Source organism: Pteropus medius, unplaced genomic scaffold, assembly GCF_902729225.1.
Source record: "Pteropus medius unplaced genomic scaffold, Ma_sr-lr_union100, whole genome shotgun sequence".
NCBI classification, from domain to species: Eukaryota; Metazoa; Chordata; class Mammalia; order Chiroptera; family Pteropodidae; genus Pteropus; species Pteropus medius.
This window is the reverse complement of record NW_024344240.1, coordinates 17601020-17627828: the sequence shown is the minus strand read 5'-3', so window position 1 is coordinate 17627828 and position 26809 is coordinate 17601020. Positions and strand designations below refer to the sequence as shown.

General features: G+C 32.1%; 1 protein-coding gene across 2 annotated transcripts; it reads left to right on the top strand.

Annotated features, from left to right (window-relative positions):
• Window positions 1-2760: 2760 nt before the first annotated feature.
• Window positions 2761-10105, top strand: KERA (keratocan). 2 transcript variants are annotated; one of them, XM_039869334.1, is made up of 4 exons: window positions 2761-2914; window positions 3089-3139; window positions 4592-5485; window positions 9123-10105. In XM_039869334.1, the coding sequence occupies exons 3-4, from the start codon at window positions 4600-4602 to the stop codon at window positions 9293-9295; spliced, it is 1059 nt and encodes a 352-aa protein (XP_039725268.1). In that variant the 5' UTR covers window positions 2761-2914; window positions 3089-3139; window positions 4592-4599; the 3' UTR covers window positions 9296-10105. The 2 variants fall into 2 exon arrangements, with proteins under 2 accessions (XP_039725268.1, XP_039725267.1); XM_039869333.1 differs by lacking the exon at window positions 3089-3139.
• Window positions 10106-26809: the final 16704 nt, after the last annotated feature.

Here is a 26809-nt window from a genome sequence, read left to right as displayed (position 1 = left end):
ACTCTTTTTACTATGAAATTTTTCTACACTTTTCTAACGTGTTCACTTTCATTATTTTATTTGACGTTTAAATCACTTCCTAGCTGTCAGAGCAGGTGCATTATGGGTAAACTTAGGCTCATAATGCTTAAATAGCCTGTGTAAGCTCAAACAACTAGTAAGTTGTCTAAGGAAAACTTTAATTCACATTTTTTTTACCATATATCTAAGGTTCTCCACTATGTTTCTATTTACATAGTTATGCTGATCAAAAACTCACGGCTATTATAGTAATATTTATGCCTTATGTATTTTATTTTTTCACTTATTCATTTAGTAAATATTTATTTACTTTTTTATTTGACTACTTACTATATCAAAAACTCCATGGACTTCTAAAATATCAATCTGTTATTAGAGAGACATCGCCAAAGCCACATCATTACACCCTACACCTCCTTTCTCCATTTTAGCAGAGTCAGATAAAACTGGGCAGTCTTTCATTATTTCTTAAAAAGCATAACAGATATTCTCACTACCATCTTAATTTAATTTATGGAACTTCCACTAAAGCAGTTCCAATGAAGAGTTTAAGTCTCCATTCTTCAGAAATCAGTAATCATAGAAAGGTAGATTAGATTGTTTAAAAAAAAGAAATCAAAATATAGATAAAGATTATACTAATGGTGGAAAATATCCTGTGATTTTAGTCTGGAAATAATGTTACCAAAGCTGGTAAGCATTGTAGATGGTCATTTTTATTTATATCCTGTCTCTCAAGTTCCTTAAAATGTGATTGTTATCATATGCTCACAAAATGAGAAGGAAGAGTAAGAATGATTTCCAGATTTCTGGTTTAGGAGACTGAATAAGATGATAGTATGACTCAAAAATATAAAATGACAAGAGCAGTTACAAGTAAAGGGAGACAGTAAATTCTATTTTAGATATATGCCTCTGAGACATGCAAAGAAAATTTCTAGAAAGCAGGTATATGTACACATTGGAGGGAAAGTCTTCTTCCAGAAGCTGATTGGTGAGAGATACTCAGGAGTTATTATAACAGAGGAAATAGTTAAAACCATGGAATAGCACAGGAAATATGTATACAGCAAAAAGAGCCCAGAACAGAGGGAAGAATCTCAAAAATCTTTAAATGTTAGAAAAACTTCAAAAAATACTAGAGAAAACAGAGAGTTTCAAGATATAGACAGAGAGAAAAGGGGAGGAAAAATAAGGAAGAATGATGTCAGAGAAATTAAGAAACATTTAATTAAAGATGAGGGTCAGCATTCTCAAGAGTCACAAGTCAAGTAAGCTAAAAATTAATAGACTTCAACAGATTAGTAAATATTAAGATCATTGCTGATTTTGTCAGAGCAATTTTAGAGAAGCGGAGGGATGAGTAGCCATATTTTGGTGGGTAGATCATGGATGGAATGGTGAACAGGAAATGAAGAATAAAGGCAGCCAGTACACTATGCTAATGTTCCTACAATGAACATGTAAGAACATTTGTATAATAATATTAAGAAATAAGTGAAATAAGTTTTCCTAAAAAAGAAAATTAAGAAAAAGAGAGTTGCTGAAGGGAGAGCTGTGCAGATTTGAAGATCATCTGCTGTTTATATCCTGAGGGTTTAGAAAAAGAAGAAAGAAAAAAGAAAAGGATGCAATAGAGAGAAACATCATTGTAAGAAAGTAGATGTTTGATTTTTTTTCTTGAAATATAATATGAATGTATCTGTAAAGCTATGAAGAGATCACGTCTCAATCAGATCTCAGTCTATAAATGCTCCTAAACTTGAATTCATTTCCCAGTTGAGAATGTAGGGCTAATACTAAATAAAAGCTTACAATCCCATAATTGTTTATGACAAATCAGGGCCATTACTGTTTTGTGGATGACAAACTAAGCTCTAATCGACATGCCAATGTTTAGGAAGGAAGAGGCAGATGACTCAGAAACAGTCCTTGGAACCCAATGCTCTCTCCTCTTCCCTGTGCTCTATCTTTGATAATTTTTATGTGAATAGTGTTAAATGAGTCATATAAATTAAGCTTCCTGATCCCAGAATAAGATAGATTTTGAAAAAACAAAATAATTACAATGAATAGAATAACATCAGAAAATAAGATTTCTTTTATTAGCGTCTTTCATCAAAAGGTATAACAAATTTTTTCCTCAATAAAAGAACTAGAAGACATTATCTTAGGCTTACGCGTTAAAAAAAAAAAAATAGCAGTGAGACAGAATGTCATGTATTGAATTAAATGCAAAATATTTATTATAGTGAGAAAAAATCATTTAAAAAAGTATTTGGAATAAAACTCTCAGTAGGAAATAAAGATACAAAAAATATTTCTATAAAACTGAGTCTAACACTATCTTTATTGCCAACATCAGATATAGCTTTCCAGATTTCATTTTAATATTTTTCTATCTCTTTTTCCCTTAATCAAACAAAATATATCTAAATAGAATTCCTGAATCTGTTTTATATGAGAAAAAAAAAGTTCCATATAAACAGAAAACATTGACCTTTATTTCTTTGTATTCATTTTTTAAAAGATCTTCTAAAAAAAAATTTTTTAAAACTTCTTTTGTTACCTTTGAAACCAAAACTGCCTTAAGTAGCCTGCTGATAGATTAAATTTAGATATCAGTACATTACGAAATCTTTGAAACTGTGAATTTCAAAGTGAAAAATTGCCCTTTTCTTATAGGTTCTTGAGATTTAAGTCAGAACTTCCTGTGCTGTGCTGCCTAGGTAACGAAAAATGCAGTGGTTGTTGGAGGGGTTAAAGTTGGAACTACTGATGCATATATATTAGGGAGGATTCAAAAAACACAGCAGTGGAGCCTGGATCAATCCATTCCTGTGAATGAGCAGTGACCAATAGAGAGAGAAGAAGAAGATCCAAGAAGACTGAGGTAAGCAGGCTTCTGCAGCCCTGTCGAAGTGGAAAAAATAGATCAAAAGTTGTTCATGGTGACTGGTCAAAGTAGGTTTTATTTTTTTCTCATAGGAAGCTTGACAGCATAAAATAAAAACAAATTTCTTTAGTCAAAGTTTTTTTTTTTTCTTTTTCTTTAACTTACTGTTAGCAAACTTCAGACCCAGACACAAGACTCAACGGTATATTCCTGGACAGCAAGGTAAATTATTTTTCACTTTTTAAAAAGCTAAGAATTCAAAGTTGATTCATCCGAAGCAGGGTTACTGCTTCAATAATTAAAACAAAAACAAATTCTTCTGAAAAAAGAAAAAAGAATATTTTAATGTGTCTCTGTTGGAAGACAACCAGAGCAGCATTCTGCAGTTGCAGGAAATTTGACAGCTTGCGGAAACAGTTCTGCACTTGTCATTTCCCCCAATTTAGTGGCATATTGAGAGATCAGCATTTCATAAATGATATGGATTTTATTGTTTTCCTAAGGAATCTGTAAAATTTAATCAGTCTCCATTATCAAGCAATTGAACTAAATATGTATTTGTTGAATATTACTGTTTTATATATGTATATATTATATATATATATACACACATATATATACACATATATACATATATATGTATAAACATGTTCTTTGTTTTGTTTTGTTTTGTTTCTTATCAACCATAGTAAGGCCATAGTTGAATACATTATTTACCTAATTGCTACATATATATGTGTATGTATATATACACATAAATATATATGTATTTTTTTCTGTTAAAATAGTTTGTTGTATCCATAGTCTTGATATTCAATGAGAAAGGTTTATGTTTTTTAGATGTATTATTTATCAGTAAGTGTTAATCTATTCTTTATTAGCAGCCATACTGAAAATATGGAGCTCTACCTGCATTCTAAACATGTTCCTTGTTTTGTTTTGTTTCTTATCAACCATAGTAAGGCCATAGTTGAATACATTATTTACCTAATTGCTACATACGTATAAATTCATAATCTAAATTTCTTGGCTGAACAACTTGACTTTGTACTTATAATATTAGAAGTGTCTCCCCGCACTCCCAAATAAAACTTACCTGAGAAGTTGAGCAACAGAGTAAGAGATTAATCACACATTTTTCTTCAGATCTTAAAGCCTTCCTCACAACAACCTGCTAAAAAGTTCTTTGATCACTCTTTCTTTGGTTCAAAGGCCAAATAGCCTGGGAAATCTCATCCAGATGTTCTGCTCATTAAAGAGTAAAAGTAAAAGCATATGCCTACTTCCTAGGAACAACATGGATTTTTGAATTATTTAAAAGTCACTTTTTTGTATTCTTGTATTCAACTCCAGGTTTCAGTTAATTTTCTTGCATTAAATAGCTTGATATGGAAAAGCATTCAGAGCTCCTAAAATTTGCTTTCCAGTTTTCAGTTTTCATTGCATTTAGGCTAAAACCAGAAAGCTTCAAATTGTTGAGTAAGTTTCAGTGTTCGCAAATGCTTCGCATATTGTGCCTACTAAATAAATGGATATTAAGTGATAGCTATATATAAAATATTGATATGTATTTACCTTTCCCTCAAAGAAGCAATATTTACTGATCACTTTGGTGCATATAATTCTCTAAATATCAAGATCTTCAATATCTAACAGTTGTATCCCTTATTCTAGATACTATAATGGCAACCACAATCTGTTTCATCATTTGGGCGGTATTCATAACAGATTCTGTATGGACTCGAACTGTGAGACAGGTCTATGAGGTACATGATCTAGAGGATTGGACTGCGCAAGACTTAGATTGTCCTAGGGAATGTTTCTGTCCCCCCAGTTTTCCTACTGCTTTATACTGTGAAAATCGAGGTCTCAAAGAAATCCCTGCTATTCCTTCAAGGATCTGGTATCTTTATCTTGAAAACAACCTGATAGAAACCATTCCTGAGAAGCCATTTGAGAATGCTACCCAACTGAGATGGATCAATCTAAACAAGAACAAAATAACCAATTATGGAATTGAAAAAGGAGCCCTGAGCCAACTAAAGAAGCTACTTTTCCTATTTTTGGAAGATAATGAGCTAGAGGAGGTACCTTCTCCCTTGCCAAGAAGTTTAGAACAATTACAATTAGCTAGAAACAAGGTATCCAGAATTCCTCAAGGGACCTTCAGCAATCTGGAGAACCTAACCCTTCTTGACCTACAACACAATAAACTATTAGACAATGCCTTTCAAAGAGACACCTTTAAGGGACTTAAGAATCTCATGCAGTTAAATATGGCCAAGAATGCCCTGAGGAATATGCCACCAAGATTACCAGCCAATACAATGCAACTGTTTTTAGACAACAATTCCATTGAAGGAATACCAGAAAATTATTTTAATGTAATTCCTAAAGTGGCCTTCCTGAGACTAAACCACAATAAATTATCAGATGCAGGTCTCCCTTCAAGTGGTTTTGACGTATCATCAATTTTAGACCTTCAGCTCTCTCACAATCAACTCACGAAGGTCCCCCGAATCAATGCTCATCTGCAACACCTTCACCTTGATCATAACAAAATTAAAAGTAAGTAACTGTCAGGGTGTGTCTTTGACCAAAATATTTATGATCATTACATTCATTTTATATCTTCTTTAAGAACAGCAATTCTGTTTTTTCTCCCCAACTAATATGCCCTTAGATTTTTCAAAGTGTATTTTCAATTTTCAGTATTACGTTTTATCTATTTACAGATAATCTCGATGAATCAAGAGGTTCCAATCATCAAATTGCAGATTGAAAAGTGGACTTTAGTAATCCACAGAGGGGTTCTTGGAGGGACTGAATGTTTTTATCTTCTTTAACTATGAAGAGTTTCCAACATTTCTGCCTCACTGGGTAGATTTATTTGAGGTGTTCCAGGCACAAACAACCCCATGAATAGTAACAAAAGGAATATAATTTAGAAGGTATCAAGAAGACACATTTGTCCTCAAAACTACAGTATAACTAATTTCTAAAATCATCCTAATTAGAGGTTCTGCTTTAAGTCAGTGGGTTTCTCAAATTTTAGTGTGCACAGACTGGTGGCTCCAACTCAGTTTCTAATTGAATCAGTCCAGGTGAGACCAGAGACTTTTCATGATGATGAGACTTTTCATGATGATGCTGAGACTGCTGTTCTGGGGACCATGCATTGGGAACTAACACTGTAGTTTAAGTTTTTGCTCAAATTAAATGGAAACAAATGCCTTGGGAATTTGGAAACTCCTTAAAACTAATGGCAATCAACAAGATAGAATGCCTTCACCTTCTTTGAAAATAGCTTCCAATAAGGGAGAGTAAGATGAGTGTGAAGTGCCTTGGAGGCAAAGATGCCATCAAGGGAAGATGTAGTTATAGAAAGAAGAGGCTAGAGACATTAAAGGCAAACTTAGCACCTTCACAATTTTGCCTGAGACCAGGCTGAACCTGGTATAGAAGTGGGCAACGTCTTGGTGCAGCCACAGGGATATTGGTATCAGCTTGTCACCTATCCATCCATCCTCAATTCCAACACAAGACCTTTAGGAAGGTAATCTTAAAGAGACTTCTCCTGGGCAGCCTCAGAAAATACATTCCAAAAGTGAGAATATGTCAGATGGTTTGTAAGACAATAGCACAGATAATTGTCATAGGGTTGTACTCCCAATTATTATTCACTAAATTTTTCTTTACATATATAATCACATAAACATCCCATTTATGAGAATACACAATTTTCTACTTCATAATTCTCAGTTATTCAAGATTTGTTTGACCTTTCTAACAGCGTACTTGAGCATAAAATCTTGGAAGTAATAAGCAGGTTGCTGACGCAGCAGTTATTTTTCCGTGGTGATGAGACATTTTTTGTTTGTTTGTTTGTTTTATCCTGCAGTCAAAAGCAAAAGATGCAACAGAAAAAAAATGTTAATAGCTGAATATGTTTCACTGAACCAAATAGTACAACAGCCAATATTGACCTAAATATATGCAATATTTTCCCGATGAAAATTCTGTGCTTTTACAGGTATATTTCTTATCTGACAACAATGACCACATAAATATTTGATGTAGGAAGTTAATTTAAAGTGATCCCATATAGATTTCTGTTTGTGAATTAGGAATTCCCCTAAGAATTTGACAATGAGGGTGTTTAGGAGTGAAGCTGCAAATTTCAACACCAAGTGGGCATATATGCTGGGCACTTACATCATTATACAAAGTTACACAAAGAAAGATAGAACTCTGTACTTTTTTAACTCATGTTTTGGAGTTTTTTCAAAGTGTTCCCTCATATACTTTTATTTTTAGTTGTTTTCAGACTTTAGGATGCATCAAAATCACCTGGAGGTCAGAGGTGGGGCCAACCATCTTGTTCTCAGGTAGAGGGTTGATACTGCTGGTCCAAGGACCACAGTTTGAGAACCACAAATTATCTTCAAAAGATAAATCTATCTGCTTCTTAATGTGGATATCAAGCTCGATCATTTGTATATTCCAAGAAAATAAATTTAAAATAAGTATTTCTCTGGCTAGAATTATTGGCTCACCATTATATCACACTGTGTTATAACTGTTAAAGTACTTGTTCTTCTGGCCACAAAATCTACTCTAGTTGTTAATAAAGTGGTTTCCAAGAAATGAACCTTTTATAGGAAGAGTTCTCAGAATTTACAAGGCAGTAAATCTTTCTTATGCAAAATTGTGGCAACACATTTATTTCTTCTGAACACCTTAAGGAACTTTAAATTTGGCAAAATGGTATGTATTCAAATAATTTACTTCTAGGTAGCCTCTCAGAAACACCATGATTAATTTATAAACATATAAATTTAGAACGTGTTTTTTACATTCCTTTTGTTGCACATTCATTGATTATGGGGGCATTAGGGTGATAAGAATAAGGAGATAGCACATAAAAGGGACATAATCTCTCAAGGGTCCCTTGCCTCCTGAAGAGATCGTGCAGTAGAAAAAGGACAGGCTAGGCTCCAGCTCTGCCCTCATTTGCTGAAATGTCTTGTGTGCATTACCCTACCTCTTTAAACCACTATTCCCACAATACTAAGGTGGGGAGAATAATAATATTACCTGATAAAGTCTGTAGGATGATAAGGAGGTGATGTATGTGGAAAAAAGAAAACTTTATTTAAACAACTGTTAACAAATATGAGTCATTATTTTTAGTTAGTGCAACTCACAAAATGATATAAGATCATAGCAAAACAACATCACTGAAAGCATAAAATCTATCAATACAATATAAATCTGTATGTGGCAACAAGATGCAAAGAAGGCCATTACCCAAGTTAGGTGGGTCTCATCTTCTAAGGAAGATCTCTTGCTCGAAATAGTTTCAAAATGGGTTTTAAAAGCATTATTCGAATTCATGGTTGAGATCATCTATTATGCACATGTCTCTGAATTTTGCTAGTTTAATAGGCCATCTCTCCTCAATGCTCCTAAACCTCAATATAATCATTGATGTCAAGGGCTCTGATCCAAGGCAGGTGCACTATTTCTCACATCCTAACCATCTGAAAGGGCTGATGGGATATTTCCTGGCTTGAATTCTTTGTAATTTGATTCTTGGCAAATGTTTCCTTTCCAATTAAATACACTTAAGTATGAAGATCAAGGTTATTTTCAATAAGTATTACATATGTACATTTATGTTAATTGTACTTAAACAAAACTTGTCATACACTAGTAATTTGAAATTTGGCATTTTTAAGATAATTTTCAAGTGCTTTCTCTAATAGACTGATTTTCCACCTACACATCCATCTATTCATCCCTCTACTCACGATCCACCTATTCTTTCAGAACCTGTGCTGAACCATTTTCTCCACCTCTAATGCCCTAAATCTTACATGTCTCATTCCATAGTAATCTAAGCATGCCTTATCTCATTCTGTTTCAATCATAGCTTTTAAAAATGTTTCCTTCCTTGTGTTCTCTACTAAGTATAGCAGAATATGGAGTAAGAAGACTATACATGGTGCCATTTTTTCTGGATTATTTTTATAAAATGAATATGAACAACCTCTAACTTAACAAAAAAATGGTTTGCATCTCTGCCATTTCCATAGATCATAAGACTGGCCCTCCATAAGGCTGTTGTAATAGATTTTTGGTCTTTCCTCCTCTAGTCTCTTGTGTTCCAATTCATTCATTCATGCTATCTTTGTATCCCTAGATGTGAACGTCTCTGTAATATGTCCTACCCCTACCACACGGCCTGCAGACCAGGATTCCTTCAGTTATGGACCTCATCTGAGCTACCTCCGTCTGGATGGAAATGAAATCAAACCACCAATCCCAATGGATTTAATGACCTGCTTCAGGCTTCTTCAGACTGTCATTATTTAAATACATCTTCCACAATCTAAAATTAGTTTAATAAGCTAATATTTCTGATATGAAATTTGGATAACATTCATAGGTTTATGACAAAAGTCACATTTCCAGTTGCTCTTGACCATCATTTTCATCTGTGCAGCTAATTTTTTCTACTCAAAGATGCTTTCACTAATAATATGTAGAACAGCCTACTTTTTCAAAATAAATAAAACAGACACAGAGTGAAGATAGTTTATCAACTCAAAGATAGTTCTTTTTTGTCTCTTTCACAACTTATTAATACCAAATAATGCAATTGCATTGTTATGCTATAGGAAGGACATATTTGTTTGCATATATTCAAAATTGCTTATGCAGATACTATATTTTCAGTATAAATACAATAACCTAACAGGAAATAGATCCAAATAAAAATTTTAAAATGAGGTATGGCTTTATCATAATTATAAAGAAGTAATTAAATTCAGATAGCTAAGTAGCTTTTGTAGGTACTAGTATTTTACTCAAGAATGAGTATTAAGTTCATCTAATACTTCATAAAATGAGAGCTTTAGTCATTTAATGCCAAATAACAAAGAAACAGTCTACTATTACAATAGCCACTACTATTTTCCATAGCTGCTGTTCTTAGATGCAGCACAGTATATTCCAGCAATTAAAGTCCTAAGTTTTACATTTATTATAACACATTTCTGACAGAATCTTAATGTTTTAACAGTTGAAATCCACTTGAATTTCAGTGTTCAACTCATATATTTATCAGTGTTTTTTGGATTTTTTAAAAATAAAATGAGTGAATGATTTTTAACAAAACAGAAGTAAAATATTTATTTCGAGGGCATTATTCACAAGTTTTATTAAAAACATATTTTAACAAAAAGTGTTACAGTAACAATTATTTCCATTTTTCTAGCATGAATATATGTAAATATATTTTCCCACTTTGTTTTTCTTTTTCTTCCAGTAAACATAAGAAGAAATTCATACTCTCTCTGACACAACACACCTGCTTCTCATGCGTTAAAAAATAACCCAGAATTTGGTTAAGTAACAGAGTATATAGTTTACTTTAGACTTCTGATTTTGTAAGATATATGCTATAAATAATAAATATTCCATAGAAATTAATGCATGCCTTTTTATATTTTTCAAACAGTATTCTGAAAAATTCTATAAAATTTGATATATTTCCCTAGAAAAAGGACTGTGTATATTTGTGAAACATCAGATTAAAGAAAGTCCAACATGTTACTTCACTCCAAGACATCTCAGAAACTTAATATGTTATTCTCTCAAAAAGAGAATATAATGTGCAGTATTTTCTACTTATTTTAACATCAAAACTTATTTGGAATGGGAGAAAAGAACCCACTAACATACTTTAAACATAGTTTTTAAAGTATTGGATAAAAGCAAGAAATTAAATTAATTAAAATTAAGAAAAATACTTTTTAAAAAGATGTCAAAGCACATAAATAAAATTATGTTATGAAAAATACAAGTTATGAGAAATCGTTAGGCTGGGGAAAAAGACTATGTCGAGAGAAATGTAATATCTTTAAATGTTTGAAAACTTGCCATGTGAAAATGGGATAAAACGTATTCCAAGAAGCTCCAAAATGAAGAGTATAACATATGGGATAAATTTACTATGAACCATATTTTAGCTCTAACTAAGAAAGTATTTTCTAATAGCTGTTGAGTCACTCAGCAATGAAAGCAACTTTTCTTGAAGTAGAGTTAGCCACCACTGGATTTGTTTAAACAGAGAATGAGTGATGATTAAAGAGAAGAAATATAAAAATAATTTCTGATCTGAAAGCAAAGTTGTGAAATATTCCCTGTAGACCTTTTCAACTCTAAGAATTGTCTTCCTTCCTTCCTTCCTTCCTTCCTTCCTTCCTTCCTTCCTTCCTTCCTTCCTTCCTTCCTTTCATCTTCCTTCCATCCTCCTTTCTTTTCTCCTTCCCTCCCTTCTTTCCATCTTGTCTTTTTTTCTTTATTTCAGAAAATATATTTGAGCACCATATATATACTACACTGTATTACACACAGGGTATTTAATAGTGCACATAGTTTATATATACTATAGTGGATGAGACACAAATTAGCCAAATAATTACAAATCTGTAATAAATGCTATTAACAGAGAGCTGCATTGTGCAAAAGAATTAATAATAGTAATTTGGCAGAAGGATTCCCTAAAGAAATAATGATTAAGTGAAACCTATAAAGGAGAACAACTATTTAACAACAATAGGTCGGAGAGAAGAATATCCTGGAGGTTTGAAGACATTGTAGTCCCTAGGAATAATTTGAAAGCAACTGAACTGTTTCAAGTCAGAGGGATTCTGTTCATTGAGAGGTAATACCATGTCATGGTAAAGAACATTAATAATGAAGCTAAATACTGAGTCAAATCCCAAATTTACTATTCTGTGGTCCTGGGAAGAATCTTTAAATTCTCTGTGCCTCAGTTTCTCTTTATCTATGAAATGAGAACAAGTAATAACACTTACCTTATGGTGAGAATTAAATGAGTTAGAATATACGAAGTGCCTTGAATGGTGCCTCATACATGGTAAATGTTGTGTTTATTATTATTGTGCATATAAATGTGATGTAGTTATAGAAACCTAGATATAGATATCTATATATACCAGATATATAGCATATATGTGAATATACACAAAAGTTTCTTATTGGCACAATGAGCAAAAACGTTTGGAGGGAACCAAGACTAAATGTGAGATCAGTTATGATTTTAATCCTACAGTAACAATCAGAAACAGCTAAGGTAGTTTGGAGTATAAATTCACTGATGATAGTTGTAGAAATAGAGAGAAATGGACAAAGAGAGAATTAAGAAGTAAAATTGTCAGGATACGGTGATTGATTGCATAGATGAGTGAGAACAAGAAGGGTGTTAAGATTTCTGCTTGTAAAATTGAGTAGATGGCAGTGTACTTTCTCTGAGAAAAATTAGAATATCATGAGATTGTTTGTAGATGTGGTTAGCTTGAAATTGTTTTGATTCATTTAATAGGAGATCGTATAAGTTGCTGAATAAGGACTAGGGTTAAAAGGAGAGGTCTGGATAGATTTATATAAACAATGTAGGTGAAAAATTCTAGATTCTGTTAATACTTCTAATAATTTTGAAAGAATTCTACATTTAACTCATTTCCTGGTTAGAAAAAAAAAAGTGCAACTTGCTGCCAGCATTAATTTAATTTTATAGAAACATGCTCTCACGCTCTTTGAGGCTGAAGCAAATTTGACTGGCTTTCAATGTGAAGTTGGAGTTATTTCTAAACAAAAATTATCTCTAATCCTAACGTAACAGAAATGTATATATAAATCACATTCAGTGAATGAATCTTTGGCTAACTACTATTTGAGAATGATGTTAACATCACACGTAAGAATACTACATTTTCTAGGATTTGGCATTTTCAGTGATCGAGAATCACTATATTTTATAAATGGAAATACCACTACTAAAAACAGAATGCGATAAATAGAATAATGTTATTTGTTTCCAAAGACTATCGATATACTAGAGTGATACAAAAATAATAATAAAAGTGAGATATTTCATGGCAAACTTTGGGGGTAAGGTTAGGATTGTAATCCACAAGTTATCTCAGGGTAAATGCTGCAGCTGCAAACACTCCCTGGGAGGATTATCAGAGCAAGTGGGAAATGGGTTAAGCCTTTATGCTCCTCTAAGATAGGACTGAAGGAGGGTGGGAGATGGACTAGGAAAATGCAAGGAAAAATTCTAACAATTGACTAATAAAGCTATGAGAAATAGAATGAGATTTCTATCAGAAAGTTTGTAAAATATGTGCACGAATGTAATATAAAGTCTCTAAAATTTACAAGTAACCTGCTGTTCTCTTTCCTGATGTATAGATTGTGATTACTATCCCAAAAAATCAAGAAAAATAACTAAGAGAAAAGCTTTGCCATTTTTCAAGTATAGGATCTCAATAAATGGTCAATCTCTCATTTTATGTCCATAACTAAAACACAAAACAAAACAAAACATTACTCATGATCTCTCCATATAAATATTATAAATGTAATTCATAGGCAAGGCAAATGATAATGTTAAAAATAATTAACTTTCGGTGGTAAGAACCCTGGAGCAGATAGATTTACTTTGATGTCTCTATACTCTCTTTAAAATTAAAAATAAAATAAATAAAATAAAATAGAACAATTGGTACAGTAGAAAAAAATCTCCAGATGACTTCTTTGATAAAATAGGTGTCAAAAAATCCAAAGAACTCCCAAAATAATTGAATGTAAATGTGTGTGCATTAATAGATAGACAGATGAAAGAATATATAGAGATACTTAAAATTTAAAGTGTTCCAAGAATCGTGCATTGGCCAGAAGGAGTGTAAAGTTTAGTGGTTAAAGTGAAGATTATGTGTCAGGTAAAAGATGAATTTTTCAAAGTTAACCATAAAATATAGGTAAAGAATGTATAACTGTCAAACTAAAACAAGGGAAAAATAGAGTGACAAAGAGTATTTATTGAGTTCAAAAAGAAGCGAGAAGAGAAAGTAAAAAATAAAAATAAAAAATAAAACAAGTACAAAACATATAACAAAACAGTATATTTGAAGCCATATATATTGGTAATTGCATGGTACAGTAGTTAGGAATTTGTGCTTTGGCAAGAAAAGATTTAATTTCAAATCTAGTCTGTGCCATTTACCAACTCTTTGATCTTTGGCAAGTGTCTTAACATTTCTAAGCATTGGATCCCCATCTGCAAAATAAGAAACAATAACAAGTATCTTACTCAGTTACTGTGAGGATAAGAGAGAGAATCGACGTGCAGTTCTTATCGCTTGACACATAGCAAGTACCTGATAACTGGTAGATAGGAATTTTATTATTAGGAGGGACTCCAATACACACAATTGCACAAATTTTCTCCAGACTAGACCATTTTGCAAAAAAGAACAGAGAAAAATGAGTAGTGGAATGGATCCAAGTTAAATGTTTTAAGTTTTGGTGCAATGGAAGGGTAAACAGATAAGTGAATTTGAGAGTGATGGAATGAGGCCAGTAAACCATGAGACTTAAGATGGATCATGAGAGAAACGAAGTAAGGAGGGGCAGGTAAATTGAGAGAAAAAGACTGAAGACTCTGTGGGATGAAGTACTGGTTTGAAGGGAATTAAAATACATGTAACCTGAAAGGAAAAGAGTAATTTTAGCCTGGGAGACTACAGTTTAAAATTTAAGTAGCTTCATACTGAGATATTAGAAAATTTAGGGCATGACCATAGGAAGTAACTGCCAAAATAAAGAGTAAGTGAACATCACCGAGGTCAAAGAGGTCAAGGAATTATCATCTTGAAAGAATCTCCGGTGCAAGTGATTATAATTTATTTTAGCACTCTGGAGAGAAGAGTCAACACAAAACGAATGACAAAATTTGGGAACATTACAAATCATTTAAGTATCTTGTTCCATCTCACAGAGCTGTCGAATGGCAAACAGAATTCAAACCTAGGTAGTCTGGTTTAAGAGCTTTTGCTTTTGACTACTATGTATACCACCTCTCTTGATAACATATGCCATTATTAATGAAAAAATAGCAAAATTATTTTAAGATAACACATATATATCCATAGGAAATTATTATTAAAAATACCAGTTTAAAATATAGTGAAATGTCTTATGAAAAACTGTAGGAAAAAAGTTTTTTTTAATCTGAAATGGATCTCAAAAATACCTTCCTCAGAATACTTCTGTACTGGGAAAAGAAGGAAAATAATATATAAGTATATTGCAGAATTCAAATCTGTTAAGTCAACAGAACATATAATTTGAAAAATCACAGGGTTGTTATCTTGAAGTTTTAGTTTATTATTCTGCCTTTGGAAAAATATTGCTTTCTTTGCGACATTCAGCTGAGTAAACAGAATGCAAGGGTAGAAAGAAACTCATTGTTTGTTCTTAAAGGTTTCTGAAGACAAGTTAAAATTGTCCTGGAAAATGATCAGAATAGTACAATGACTAGCAGGAATGGCTTTTGCAAAACTCATCTGAAAATCTATCCACAGTGTATGTTATGGTGCCAGGATTTGTTTCCAACAAGGCTAGAGCCCTGCCATATATTTCATTTGCTGGGAGAGCTTTCGTTAAAAGTGACAGAACAAAGCTGTTGGTTACTGGGGATATAGACTGAGAACACTGCAAAGGCTAAGTAGGAACATTGCCTTTGGAGCAATGCAAACAGATGGAACAAACATGTTTTCTACATAAGATTAACAAAATTAAATTATAAACACAGTTTTATATCGTTAGGAGGAAAGGGAGAGAAAGTGATTTAGGCGACTTAGTAGTTGCTGAAGTATTAAAATTGAGGATGGGGAGACACAGTAATAAAAGCATTGAGGATGTAGAATCAGATACAAATGAATTTGAATCTTAGGTTTGCTCAGAGAAACGAAACAAATTACTCAAACTGTTTGATAATTGGTTATTTAATTATAGTAGGCAGATAATAATACATACTTAATATTATAGTTCTCTGAGGATAGCAAGTAGTATATTTAAGATGCCTAGAATACAGTAGGTGCCCCCAAATTAGATTACTACCATTAGTATAATTGATATTATTAATATTACTTGAAGTTCTTAGAAAAAAATGTGCTAAAAAAATTTAGACAGTAATGTATCTGGAAGGAATGTATGATAAAGTAAGAATAGTAAGATGTTAAGGATAGAGTCTAGGGGCTTGGTATATATGTATTTACTATAAGATTATTTTGATTTTGCAGTTAGAAAATTTTTAGACTAAAATTTTAGAAAAAATCTAGAGGCAGAAAAAGAACTTGATAATTTATTAGTTCTTTTTTACTCATAATATTACAGTGATTTGTAGAGGCTACAAAATACTAATTATAATAATACTAAACCTATCTTTAAATGCAAATTTCTTCATTGTGATGGAGAGGTCCAGTTTTCATCCATTAGCATTTTCCTTTCTTTCTAGACACATTGAAGGATTAAACGTTTTTGTCCCGTTGAAGGAAAGCAGAGAATCTATGACACAATTTCTGGCTGCAATGAGTGAAAATGACAGGTATCATTTTCAGGCCAGAGGATTTCATTGTTGAAGTGCAACTCATTACTGTGAGGAAGGGAAAAGTCTCCATGCTCTGGATTCCAGATGGTAGAGGGTCTGTCACTCTGTCAGCTCCCTGTATATCTCTCTGGAGGATTATATGGGGCAGAGCTGCCATGCTAACTGGTAATGGCATAAATAACATTTGAAGGGAAGCAACATTTTTTTTGGTGTTACGCCAAAGAAGTATGCATTATTTACTATTATAACATAATAGTCTTTCCTTAAAAAATTATTAATATTTTACATATCTTTTCAATGATATGAACTGATAAATTCTGAAAACTTAGCACTTATAGGATCTGCATAATATTTGCAATTTAATTTTTAATTTCTTCCTAAATGACACATGAGCTTGGTGAAAAATCAAATAGCTAAGAAAAGCTTCCAATGAAAACAAAAATTCTCTACCCTACCCTTTCCACCTTAGTTCAATTCTCTAAAAAAACTTTGTAAACATTTACTAGTTTTATTTATTTTTGTAGTTATCTCCACACTTCTAATAACATGTTTTGACCTGTCTTGATTTATCAACTTTAAGCAACCTATATTAATTCTATTATAAAAGAAAATTTAGCATACTCAGAATTACTTGTGCCCTTCTTCCTATATTTTGATAACTCTTATTATTTGTACTTCTTAACTTATATAGTAAACATGATTTAAAAACTCACACTTCCATTTCCACTTTAAACAACTCTAAAAGACCATCTGAAATTTTCTCTATGTGAGAGGAGGGTGTTAACACTCTCTAACTCTTTCCTTTACTTTGCCATCATCTCCTGTCAAATAAACCTTCAATTTCATGGTCAAAGTTGTTCAAGTTTATACTTTCTTAAAAATTAACTACATTTCCTGTGCATTGCCTATACATTAATTCTAAAATGTGAAATTAAAAAAGAAAAGAGTTTAGAATGTAATGAGTATATAAAATTGGTTTTTCTTGAGTTGCAGTAAGAGACAAGATCCTCTTTTTCTGTATCCATTTCTTAGCAAATGTTGAACCATGACTCTTTGATTCATCAGTTAACACATGACCACCTTCTTTCCATTATTTTCCAAAGAGATATTTAAATTTGCCATCCACAGTTGCCCTCCCCTTCAATTATTTTTGCTGAAATGGATTTAGTTCTTTTTATTCTGCACAGTAATTCTAATGGGGTCCTGAGAGGAATGTGAGAAAAATATGCTTTGCGACACCTTCTCTGTTTATTGTTACCTCATTAAAGATTTAATATCATGTAGCTGTTTGACATCTTCTACCTGTGGTATGTTCATGAGTCCTGGGAGGCAAATGTTAGAAGCAGGAAAGAGGAATGTATGGTAAAGTGTCAAGAAATGGGGAGTTAAAGGTGAAGGTGCATGGAGTTGAGTGTTGGAAAGGAGTTACAGCAGGAAGGGAAAGGAATGATGCTTGGTCCCCTGGGTCACTTGACAGAGGTGACTAAACCTGGATGAAATTTGGTTACATTTCAGCTTGCAAGAGTCGAGGTAGGCCCTTATTTCACTTTGGGTGGTCAGTGAACATTATTGTTTATGCTTTTAGTAAAATTGTATCACTCCATTTGGTCTATAAAAGCAACTTTGCTCATATGTCCCACTGATGATAATCCAACAATCCTTCTATATCTCCTCCATACACTTTCACTCCCTGTATACCTAATATTAAGAGGATTCCTCTTGCCTCTAATTACAAGGTTTTATTCTTCAGTTAAATGTTACAATTACCATGCATTCTCCTCTTCTTTTTCCTTCAAATTCATGGAACTCCAAACAACTTATACTTGATCGTCACTCTTTCCAAATTTATGGTTAAATGTGCTTCTCTTTTTAAAACATTAACATCCATATTTTCCTGTGGTCGGTAGGACTAGTTTGCTTTGCTAGGGCTGCCATAACAAAATACCACAGGGTGAGTAGCTCAGACAATAAAAATTGATTTTCTCACAGTTCTGGAGACTAGAAGTCTAAGACCAAGGTGTTGGCAGGTTTGGTTTCTCCTGAGGCCTTTCTCCTTGAATGGCTGATGGCTGTCTTCTCTCTATGCCCTCATATGGTCCTGTATTTGCACGTGAAACTCTGGTGTCACTCAGTGAGTTCAATTTTTTTCCTTATATATATATATATATATATACTCTATGTCATATTAGATAAGAATTCACCCTTAAAAAAAAACAACTCATTTTAACTTAATCATCTCTTGAAAGATTCTGTTTCCAAATATAATTTATTCTGAGATACTGGGGATTAGGGCTTCAACATGCACATTTTGAGGGACACAATACAGTCCATAACAGTAGTCACCTGAAAACTTAGTGTTTCCTTTTCTTAACTTTTTAACTATTTTATTTAGTAACTATTAAATGTATACAATAATAGATTATGTGGGTGTTTTGCCACATTTTGACAGAATAACCATTACTATTAGTTAATATACACTGGCATATCTGCTAGGTACTTTTAGTGCTTAGAGGAAAATCTGATTGTGTTAGTTGCTATAGCTCTAAGATTGATCCAGTTGGTTCTTTTAGAGAGTTTAAATGCAAGACAGTCCAGAAAAAGGAAAACATACCAATCACTATTAAATTTAACACTCTGTTAGCCCTATCAGTCCTACAAAATAATCAAATAAACATACATGATTTCTGACAGAAATAAAACCAATCAGTGAAGTGTTTAAAACCAGATCTTTGCTTAGAAGAATGAAAGTTTTTACTTTCAGAGTCTAAGCACATAAACTTTACAAAGAACGAATGCTCAACTTAAATTGTCAGTAATACTAAATGGCCAAAGTAGTTCAAGAATTTCTAAGCTATCTGACAGAATCTTTTGGTCCCAAGTAATAATTCCAAATGTTTGGGAAATATCTCAACAGAATAAAATGAGAATTGCCACATCAAAGCATCTGTGTTTATAAAAGAAACAGCTGTGACGGAGGAGCCTGAGGGCAATAAATTAAATTTCAAAAATACCTTTCTGAAATGTAGTTATGAATTTAAACATATTCACAAGAAAATAAAATAAGTCTACATCCACTTGAAATGATTTTTACAGATGTCATGCAAATATATACCGATTGACTCTCAATTAAATACCACATAATTAGTTCAGAGACTTTATGCAAAAAGTATATTGTAATTCTACGAAATTTAAATTGCGCACAGTGGTAAATGAGAATAAATGTTCCTAAATGATAGTTCATTTACCATATAAACACATGCACACAAGCACACCCCAGAATCAAACCAACGTAAATCTGGAAATAATTATATCAACTCTTTATTGGCAAACTCAAAAGAAAACATCACAAGAAAACTAGTTTTACATTTAATTTCTCATATTTTATGCACACTAAGAAAAATAAATGATGGCAAAAAAATGGTTTCTATGTATCTTTTGCTGCAGTCAAAAGTTTGCTCATTCTATGAACATAGTGTAAAAATGTCCAAATGTTCTTCATCTACTTTACTAAATAAGTATGTGGATTCAAGATGGTATAGAGTTTTCAATATCATTCATCAAAAGTTGTGTGATTCCAAATACATAAAACTTTCAAAACTGTAACTGCTGTGGAGTTTTTTTCTTTTTTTGTTGTTTCTTTTTTTTTTCTCCCCTCCCTTGTATTTGCAAGAGGTGGAAGTATAAATTTCTGGTAATATGACATCTGACAGTATCATTAAAAAGCATCAAAGATACTAATATTCTTTTCTAAGTGAAAAGTTAGCCTTTATTCACATTTCTTTTAACAAGTATTTCTTGAGCTATGTACTTTGTCTAGGGAAGTCTAAAGGCTATGCAATACAGTAGTGAAAAAAAAAATATATAGCCAACATGCCAGATAGATTAGCAAAGAAACTCATTAGTCTAATTAGAATGGAAAATAATGTGTCAAAAAATGTTATGCTATGTCGATGAGATTTTTTTAAAAATCAGAAACCAGAAGTCTTACCAGAGTCCTATGTTCTAGTAGAATCAGTTTCCTATAAGCGAATTAACCCATTGTCTGAGAACAGATAGCCTAGTCACCTAGGTTATGACTGAGATTAAGAAGAAAAACAGATGTCATGAAACAAATGGCTACTATTTTTAACTACTAAAGGTAAATTTTGAAATATATATTGATAACATTATGAGCACACAGCATCTAAAACATATTAATCAGTAAATAGTAAAATTTCAACTACGCAAACAAATCAGTAATTTTTTTCACTAAAGCAAAAACCAAAGATGTTATTTCTCAACCTGGAAGGCATAGAAAAGAGATTATAGAATGAACTAAGGCAAAAAAGAAGAAAATTTGGTTCACTTTTATTTCTGGTTTACTCCAGCCATTGGGAACATGCTCTCACATCCTGTAGTTAGTGGCAAGTAAATAACAGGTTATATTTGTCGGTCACACCACTGACTTCTTGTATGATTTCAGCAACTACAACATATCTAGACTTTTTTCTTTGTTAAATGAGATTAATGAAAGTTGCTATAGCAAAAATGGTTGGTTGGCTATGCCAAAAGCCATGGCCAAGTCCTATTTTCTATTCTGCACTTCTCTATAGAGACTGGAAAGCCTAAAATTTCCCGATTCTCCCTTAGTCCTCATTTCAGTTATCACTAAAGCAGATTCTGAGAGTAGAATTTGGGTGTAATTAGGAAAGAAAAAAATTTAGGGGAAAGTGAGGTAGAAAAGCCAATAAAGTGTGTTAGTGAACCATTTCTGCAGTGGGCAGCTAGGGATCAAATAGTATGGGGACTCTGAGAGACTGAAGAAGTCATCTTGAAATTATCCATTGAGTGGTGAGGAAGCTGAGTTCTTTATATAATTACTCTCATTCTTACCAATTCAATTTTTCACCACTGTAAATCAAGCAACTGAACATGACTGCATTGAGAGTAATTGAAGATACAGGAGTAGTTTTAAAAAGTCATGTTTAAAATATGTGCTTGTGGGAGTATTACAAATTTGTCTGGTAGTAGAAACATCACAGAGTTTGGGCAGAAGATCTGGGTTTTACCTCATCCTGGCTTTACCACTAGCTGATAAAATAGAGTAGTCACTCTGTCTGGGCCTTAGAGTTTCGTCACTTGAGAAATACTGAGTTTGAATTATTGATGAAACTGTTTTTCCAACTCTAAGTCCCAAGAATATTTTATTAAATACATTTTTATTATTTTTACAATAACTTTACTGTTTTATTTGTTAGGACCTAAAAAATTTCAATGTAACATTTATGGTTTTTTATTTAAAAGAAAATAAAATATCTTTCAAATATCAGAAAGCCATTTGTAAAATGAATAAATTAACATAGCTAAAACAAAATCTCTCCATGGGAGAAGTCAAATTATGTTAAAATAATGGAACATAGCTCATACGAATTTTCACGATATCTATGTAGTACAAGCAATATTACTTCAAGGCTTGAAAAGAAGTTAGTCAGTGTTCAATTTTGAATTTTAAGGAGAATGACACCATGTGCAAGTAATAAAGCTAGAATCTCAAACAAACCAAATCCTCAAAAAAACCCCTTATGATTAAAATTGTTTCCTAAACTACCATATTATTAATGCCAGATGTTAATCATGAATACAGAAGATAAAAAACTTACGCAGCAAGAAAGTTCCATTTTAAACAGTAGGACATTAACTTAGGAAAATAAGAAGTCAGCGTCAGTCCGGTTAGCCAAAAAGCATTCCGAAATGTATTAGAATGTTTTTCCATGAACCATAGTTTAATTCTTTTTGGTTAAAAGTCTTAAACACTGCTAGAAGTTGGACGCCATGTGATAAATGCACACAAAAAGTTACGTCTTAAGAGATTTCTATTTTAACTTTTTTTTTTTTGCATTTTCTTTTTCTACATTGAGATTAGAGTCTCATCTATGATTTGTAGCTATATCTCCAAATCCTGCCTTTCTCTTATAAGCCAAATGCACAACTCACAGCTATTGTAACATCTTTACCTGGTTGCTACTTTAGCGGCACAAACTTAGTATGCCCAACCATCTGTTCCCTGTGGGTTCTTTTCTCCTGCTGATTTTCTTTTCATTCAACAATGTATTCTTTTATTCAGTCATTCTTTCATTCATTTATCATTTCTTCCCTCAACAAATATTTAAATGTCTATCAGGAGTTAGATATATTGGTAGTAGTTAAAGCAGATGGAAAGAGCAATAAAATACAGTGCCTGTTCTTCTAGGACTAGGGTCTAGCAGAAGATTATCATAGAGGGTAGTTATAATAAAATGGAGTGGTTCTGTAATTGCTATTAATGAAGCCAAGAACAGTTCTTTACTCTGCAATTTCTGGAGACGTTGACTCAAATGAAATCACTTGACTTGAATCCTGAACATTAAATGACATTTTCCAGTGTACCAAGAAAGGCAGTGATACAGCATAAGCAAAGTTAAAGCAATGAGGAAAATGGGAACTGTAACATGTCTAAAATCTAGATTCACATTTCAAAGAGTATAGTTCCATTTATTCCTCATTCTTTTTATTTTTTATAGTAGATATCACATCTATGTATATTACACTTCTCATAAAAGAGTTTAGTCAGTTCTGCTAGATACAAATACTCTTATTTTTTTATTTATTGACATTGTCTCCATTTCACTTTTATTTTTGAAGATTTTTTTCTGAATATACACTTCATGTTTGACATTCTTTCAACACTTTAAAGATGTCATCTCGCTGTCTTTAAACCTCTATTGTTTTTGATACTTCAGCTGTTGTTTGTATTTGTTAATTCCCTATAAGTAATGTATTTTTTCTCTCCTTATTTTTTAAGATGGTCTCTTTATTTTTTATTTTCAAGTTTTATCATGAGGAGACTAGCTGTGTTTTTCTTTATATTTATCTTGTTAGGGGTTTTCTGGGAATCTTGGATATGTTAATAGATGTTTGTTAGCACATTTGGGAAAATTTTGTCCATTATTTCTGTTATGAACTGAATTGTGTTCCTCTAATATGTGTATGTTGGAACTCACCCCCCAAACAAGGCCTTAATTTGATATGACTTAGTGTCCTCATAAAAAGATATCTTTCTCTATAGTGGTACCTTTATAACACCTCTCTCTATATATTTTTCTCCTCTCTCCTGCAACCCCTACCCTTCCATTTGCCTACAGATGAAAGAAAAAGCCATGTGGGGACACAGTGAGAAGTCAGCTATCTATAAGCCAGAAAAACAGGGCCTCAAGAAATCAATCCACATGACACCTTGATCTTGGACTTACCTCCAGAACTGCAGAAAAAAAAAAAAATTCTTTTGTTTAAGCCACCCTGTTATGGCTCTGAGAAGACTAATAAATTATCCAAATATATACATATTGCTTTATTTCCCATTTTTTTCTTTCTTCTCTTTCATGGAATCCAATTATATATATATATATATATATATATATATATATATATATATATATATATATATATATATGTCTTAGACCCCTTGATATAATTTCACAGATCATTGAAAATCTACTAAATTATTTTCAACCTTTCTTCTCTCTGTTCTCTATTGAAATTTTATATTTTCTATTGATTTGTCCTCAAGTTTGGTGTCTTCTTATTTTATTATATATAAGAACATATTTATTATAAATTATTTCATTCAGTTGTAGAATTTCCATTAGTAAATAGGGGTATTTACCTATTTATTATGACCATACTTTACTTCAAGTTCCTAAGTTACTTATAATAGTTTATTTAAAAATATTTGTATTTTAATTTTCATATTGAGGCTATTTTATAATCAGTTTCTGCTGACACCTTTTTTTTCTTGACTGGGGGTCATAATTTCTTGTTTCTTCTTTTTCTACTAATTTTTTCATTGCATAGTAGATAGTGTGAGTGATACATTGTAGAGACTGGATTGTGTTATCTTTTTCTAAGACTGTTAAATTTTATTCTAGAAGGTAATTAGATTAGTTTGACTCAAACTCCAAATTCTGGTTCCCTTGAAGTGGGCATCTTCTGAAACAACTCATTTATCTCAGTCTTCTTTTTCTTGCTTTTCATTGAAAACTCCAAAGTCTCCTCTGCATATGTGCAATTCAGTGGTTAGCAAAGGATTTAGGTAGAGTTTAAATACAGAATTGGGGTTCTCTCTTCTGTTATTTTCTCTTTATAAGATCTCCCTCCTTACTCTCCTCAACCCAGTAAAATTTTAGCTCATGTATTGAGAGTCCCCTCAGGTGAATAGCTAGTTAGTGTATGTAGTTCCCTTCTTTCATGGTTCAACTTTCCTTACTCTCTATTTCTTCAGATATTTTATCAAGTGTTTATAACTTTTATCTGCTTAAAGGTTGAACATATACAAACTACTCTATCATTACAGAATGTAAACTTGTGAGAAAGTTTTTAATAATGAGTTACTTTTTTTAATAGATATTGAGATATCAGTTTTCTATTTTTTTTCTTTCTGTTCTTGGTCACTTTTGGTAATTTGTATTTTGTAAGTACTTTTTTAGTTCATATACTTTTGTGATATATATTGGCAGAAATCCTGTTTTTTATTATATTATTATATTACATTATATTATATTATAATGCAATATATCAGAATCTGGTTTCTGTTCTGCCTCTGCACTTTGAGTTGTGAATTATCTAATATTACCTTTTAATATTATAAATTTGATTCAGATTTTTAAAAAATTTATTATCTGAAAATATCTGGACTAAATTGCTAAGATCCAGAACATTTACATTAAAAATTTCCTTTATTTATACATTTCCATAAATAAAATATTTTAGATGAAAATGGCAATTTATCTATTTCAAATGTTTCAATAACTGTCACCAATCTATGATAATGAAGGGCGAATATAGGAAATTTGACTATTTCATTTAAAAGCTTAAAAAAATTTGTTTTAATTTAGTCCTTTGTGGGTGCAAGTAAAACAGAATTACCTGTTATTACCAAATAATGGGATACTATTTGTAAGGACACTAGTGGATATAAGGAAGTATGACACTCAGGCATGCAACCAGGTCTGAGAAATAATGGAAACCAGAACACTACCCAGTATCTCAAAGACTAGAACTAGATTCTAAACAGCTCTGGGTGATTCAGTCATGACCAGCCCTTAATGTTTTTTTCACAAACTTCCAAACATCTGTTTTTTATTCTTTTCCCAAACCAGACTACTTCTTTATAGCATTTGCTCCCTCATAACTTTGGTCTCCTTATGATTCCTCATGCTTTTCTCTGACTTATGAATGGCCTCTCTCTCTGTTTCTTTTAAGGTTCATATTTCTTTGGCTATACATAAATCGTCTCTATATTAATTGGGATACCTTCAATTATCATTACTAGAAATTCAAAGCAAAGTACCATTAACATAAAACATAACTATTGGTGTATAGAACTAATAAGTAAGGTTTCTCATTAAATTCAGGAACAGTTGATGCAGGAGCTCAAATAATATTTCTCTTTCTATCCCTGTTTCTGTATCTCTATCTTAGAACAGATTGTTCCATGTGATGAGTCATTTTGACACGACCAGTCCAAGCATTACATTATAACATCTTAGTGACCCAGTTGAAAGAGAGTATATATTCCAATAACTCCAGCATAACATCCACAGGATTGACTCTAAATTACATAACATGTAATGTGCCCATCTCTGAACCAATATTTTTTTCATATCCATGACAGTGGAGGCAGGAACAGTGTCAGCCTCTTCTGAACCATATCTAATAGTTTTTCTTTTTAGGTAATATTATTATATTCCTAAAAGAAATATGGAAAGTGTTATTGGACATAAACAGAAAGAAGGCCAGCATACTCTATAGCTCTTAGTTCAGATTTCTAACAATGGTTATGTCACTATTCGAAGCAGTTTCCATTGGGCATTATCCATTCCTGTCATGGATAAACTTTTTTTGAGTGCAGCATTCAGTTATATAGTCTAGTTATAGGTTCTTACAGAGTGATAGCACACTGTATAAAACTAGGTGTACAGAGAAATACTGTAATAAGAGCTCTGTGTAGAATTGTTTTTCCTTAGAAATGTTTGTTGACTTGACAGACATCATAACTGTCATATTTAGTTAACTATTATTTTAGATAAAATCAGTTGGTTACATTTCTCTTATAAACTCCAAAATTCATCATTATTCTCTTTTCATTTCCATCTAATATTTCTATAAATATATGCCTTAACTCATCATAATTACAAATGTATCTAAAATACAGGCATTTTTGTAAATAAATATGCTGGCATATGCTATATTTAAGTGTAATATTTAGGTGGACTAGAGAGGCAAAAAAAGAGTTGTAAACAGCAAATTTCTCTTACAAAGAAACTCTTTGAAGCCCTGAATTGATTGTGATTCATTCTATAAAATTAAACAATTCTAGAAGTTAAAAT

Bases quoted from the DNA above. Each gene is read 5' to 3' on its own strand.
- KERA (XM_039869333.1), top strand. From the start codon at position 4,600: ATGGCAACCACAATCTGTTTCATCATTTGGGCGGTATTCATAACAGAT. The intron at 5,486-9,122 runs GTAAGTAACTGT...TTGTATCCCTAG, and splicing joins TGATCATAACAAAATTAAAA to ATGTGAACGTCTCTGTAATA.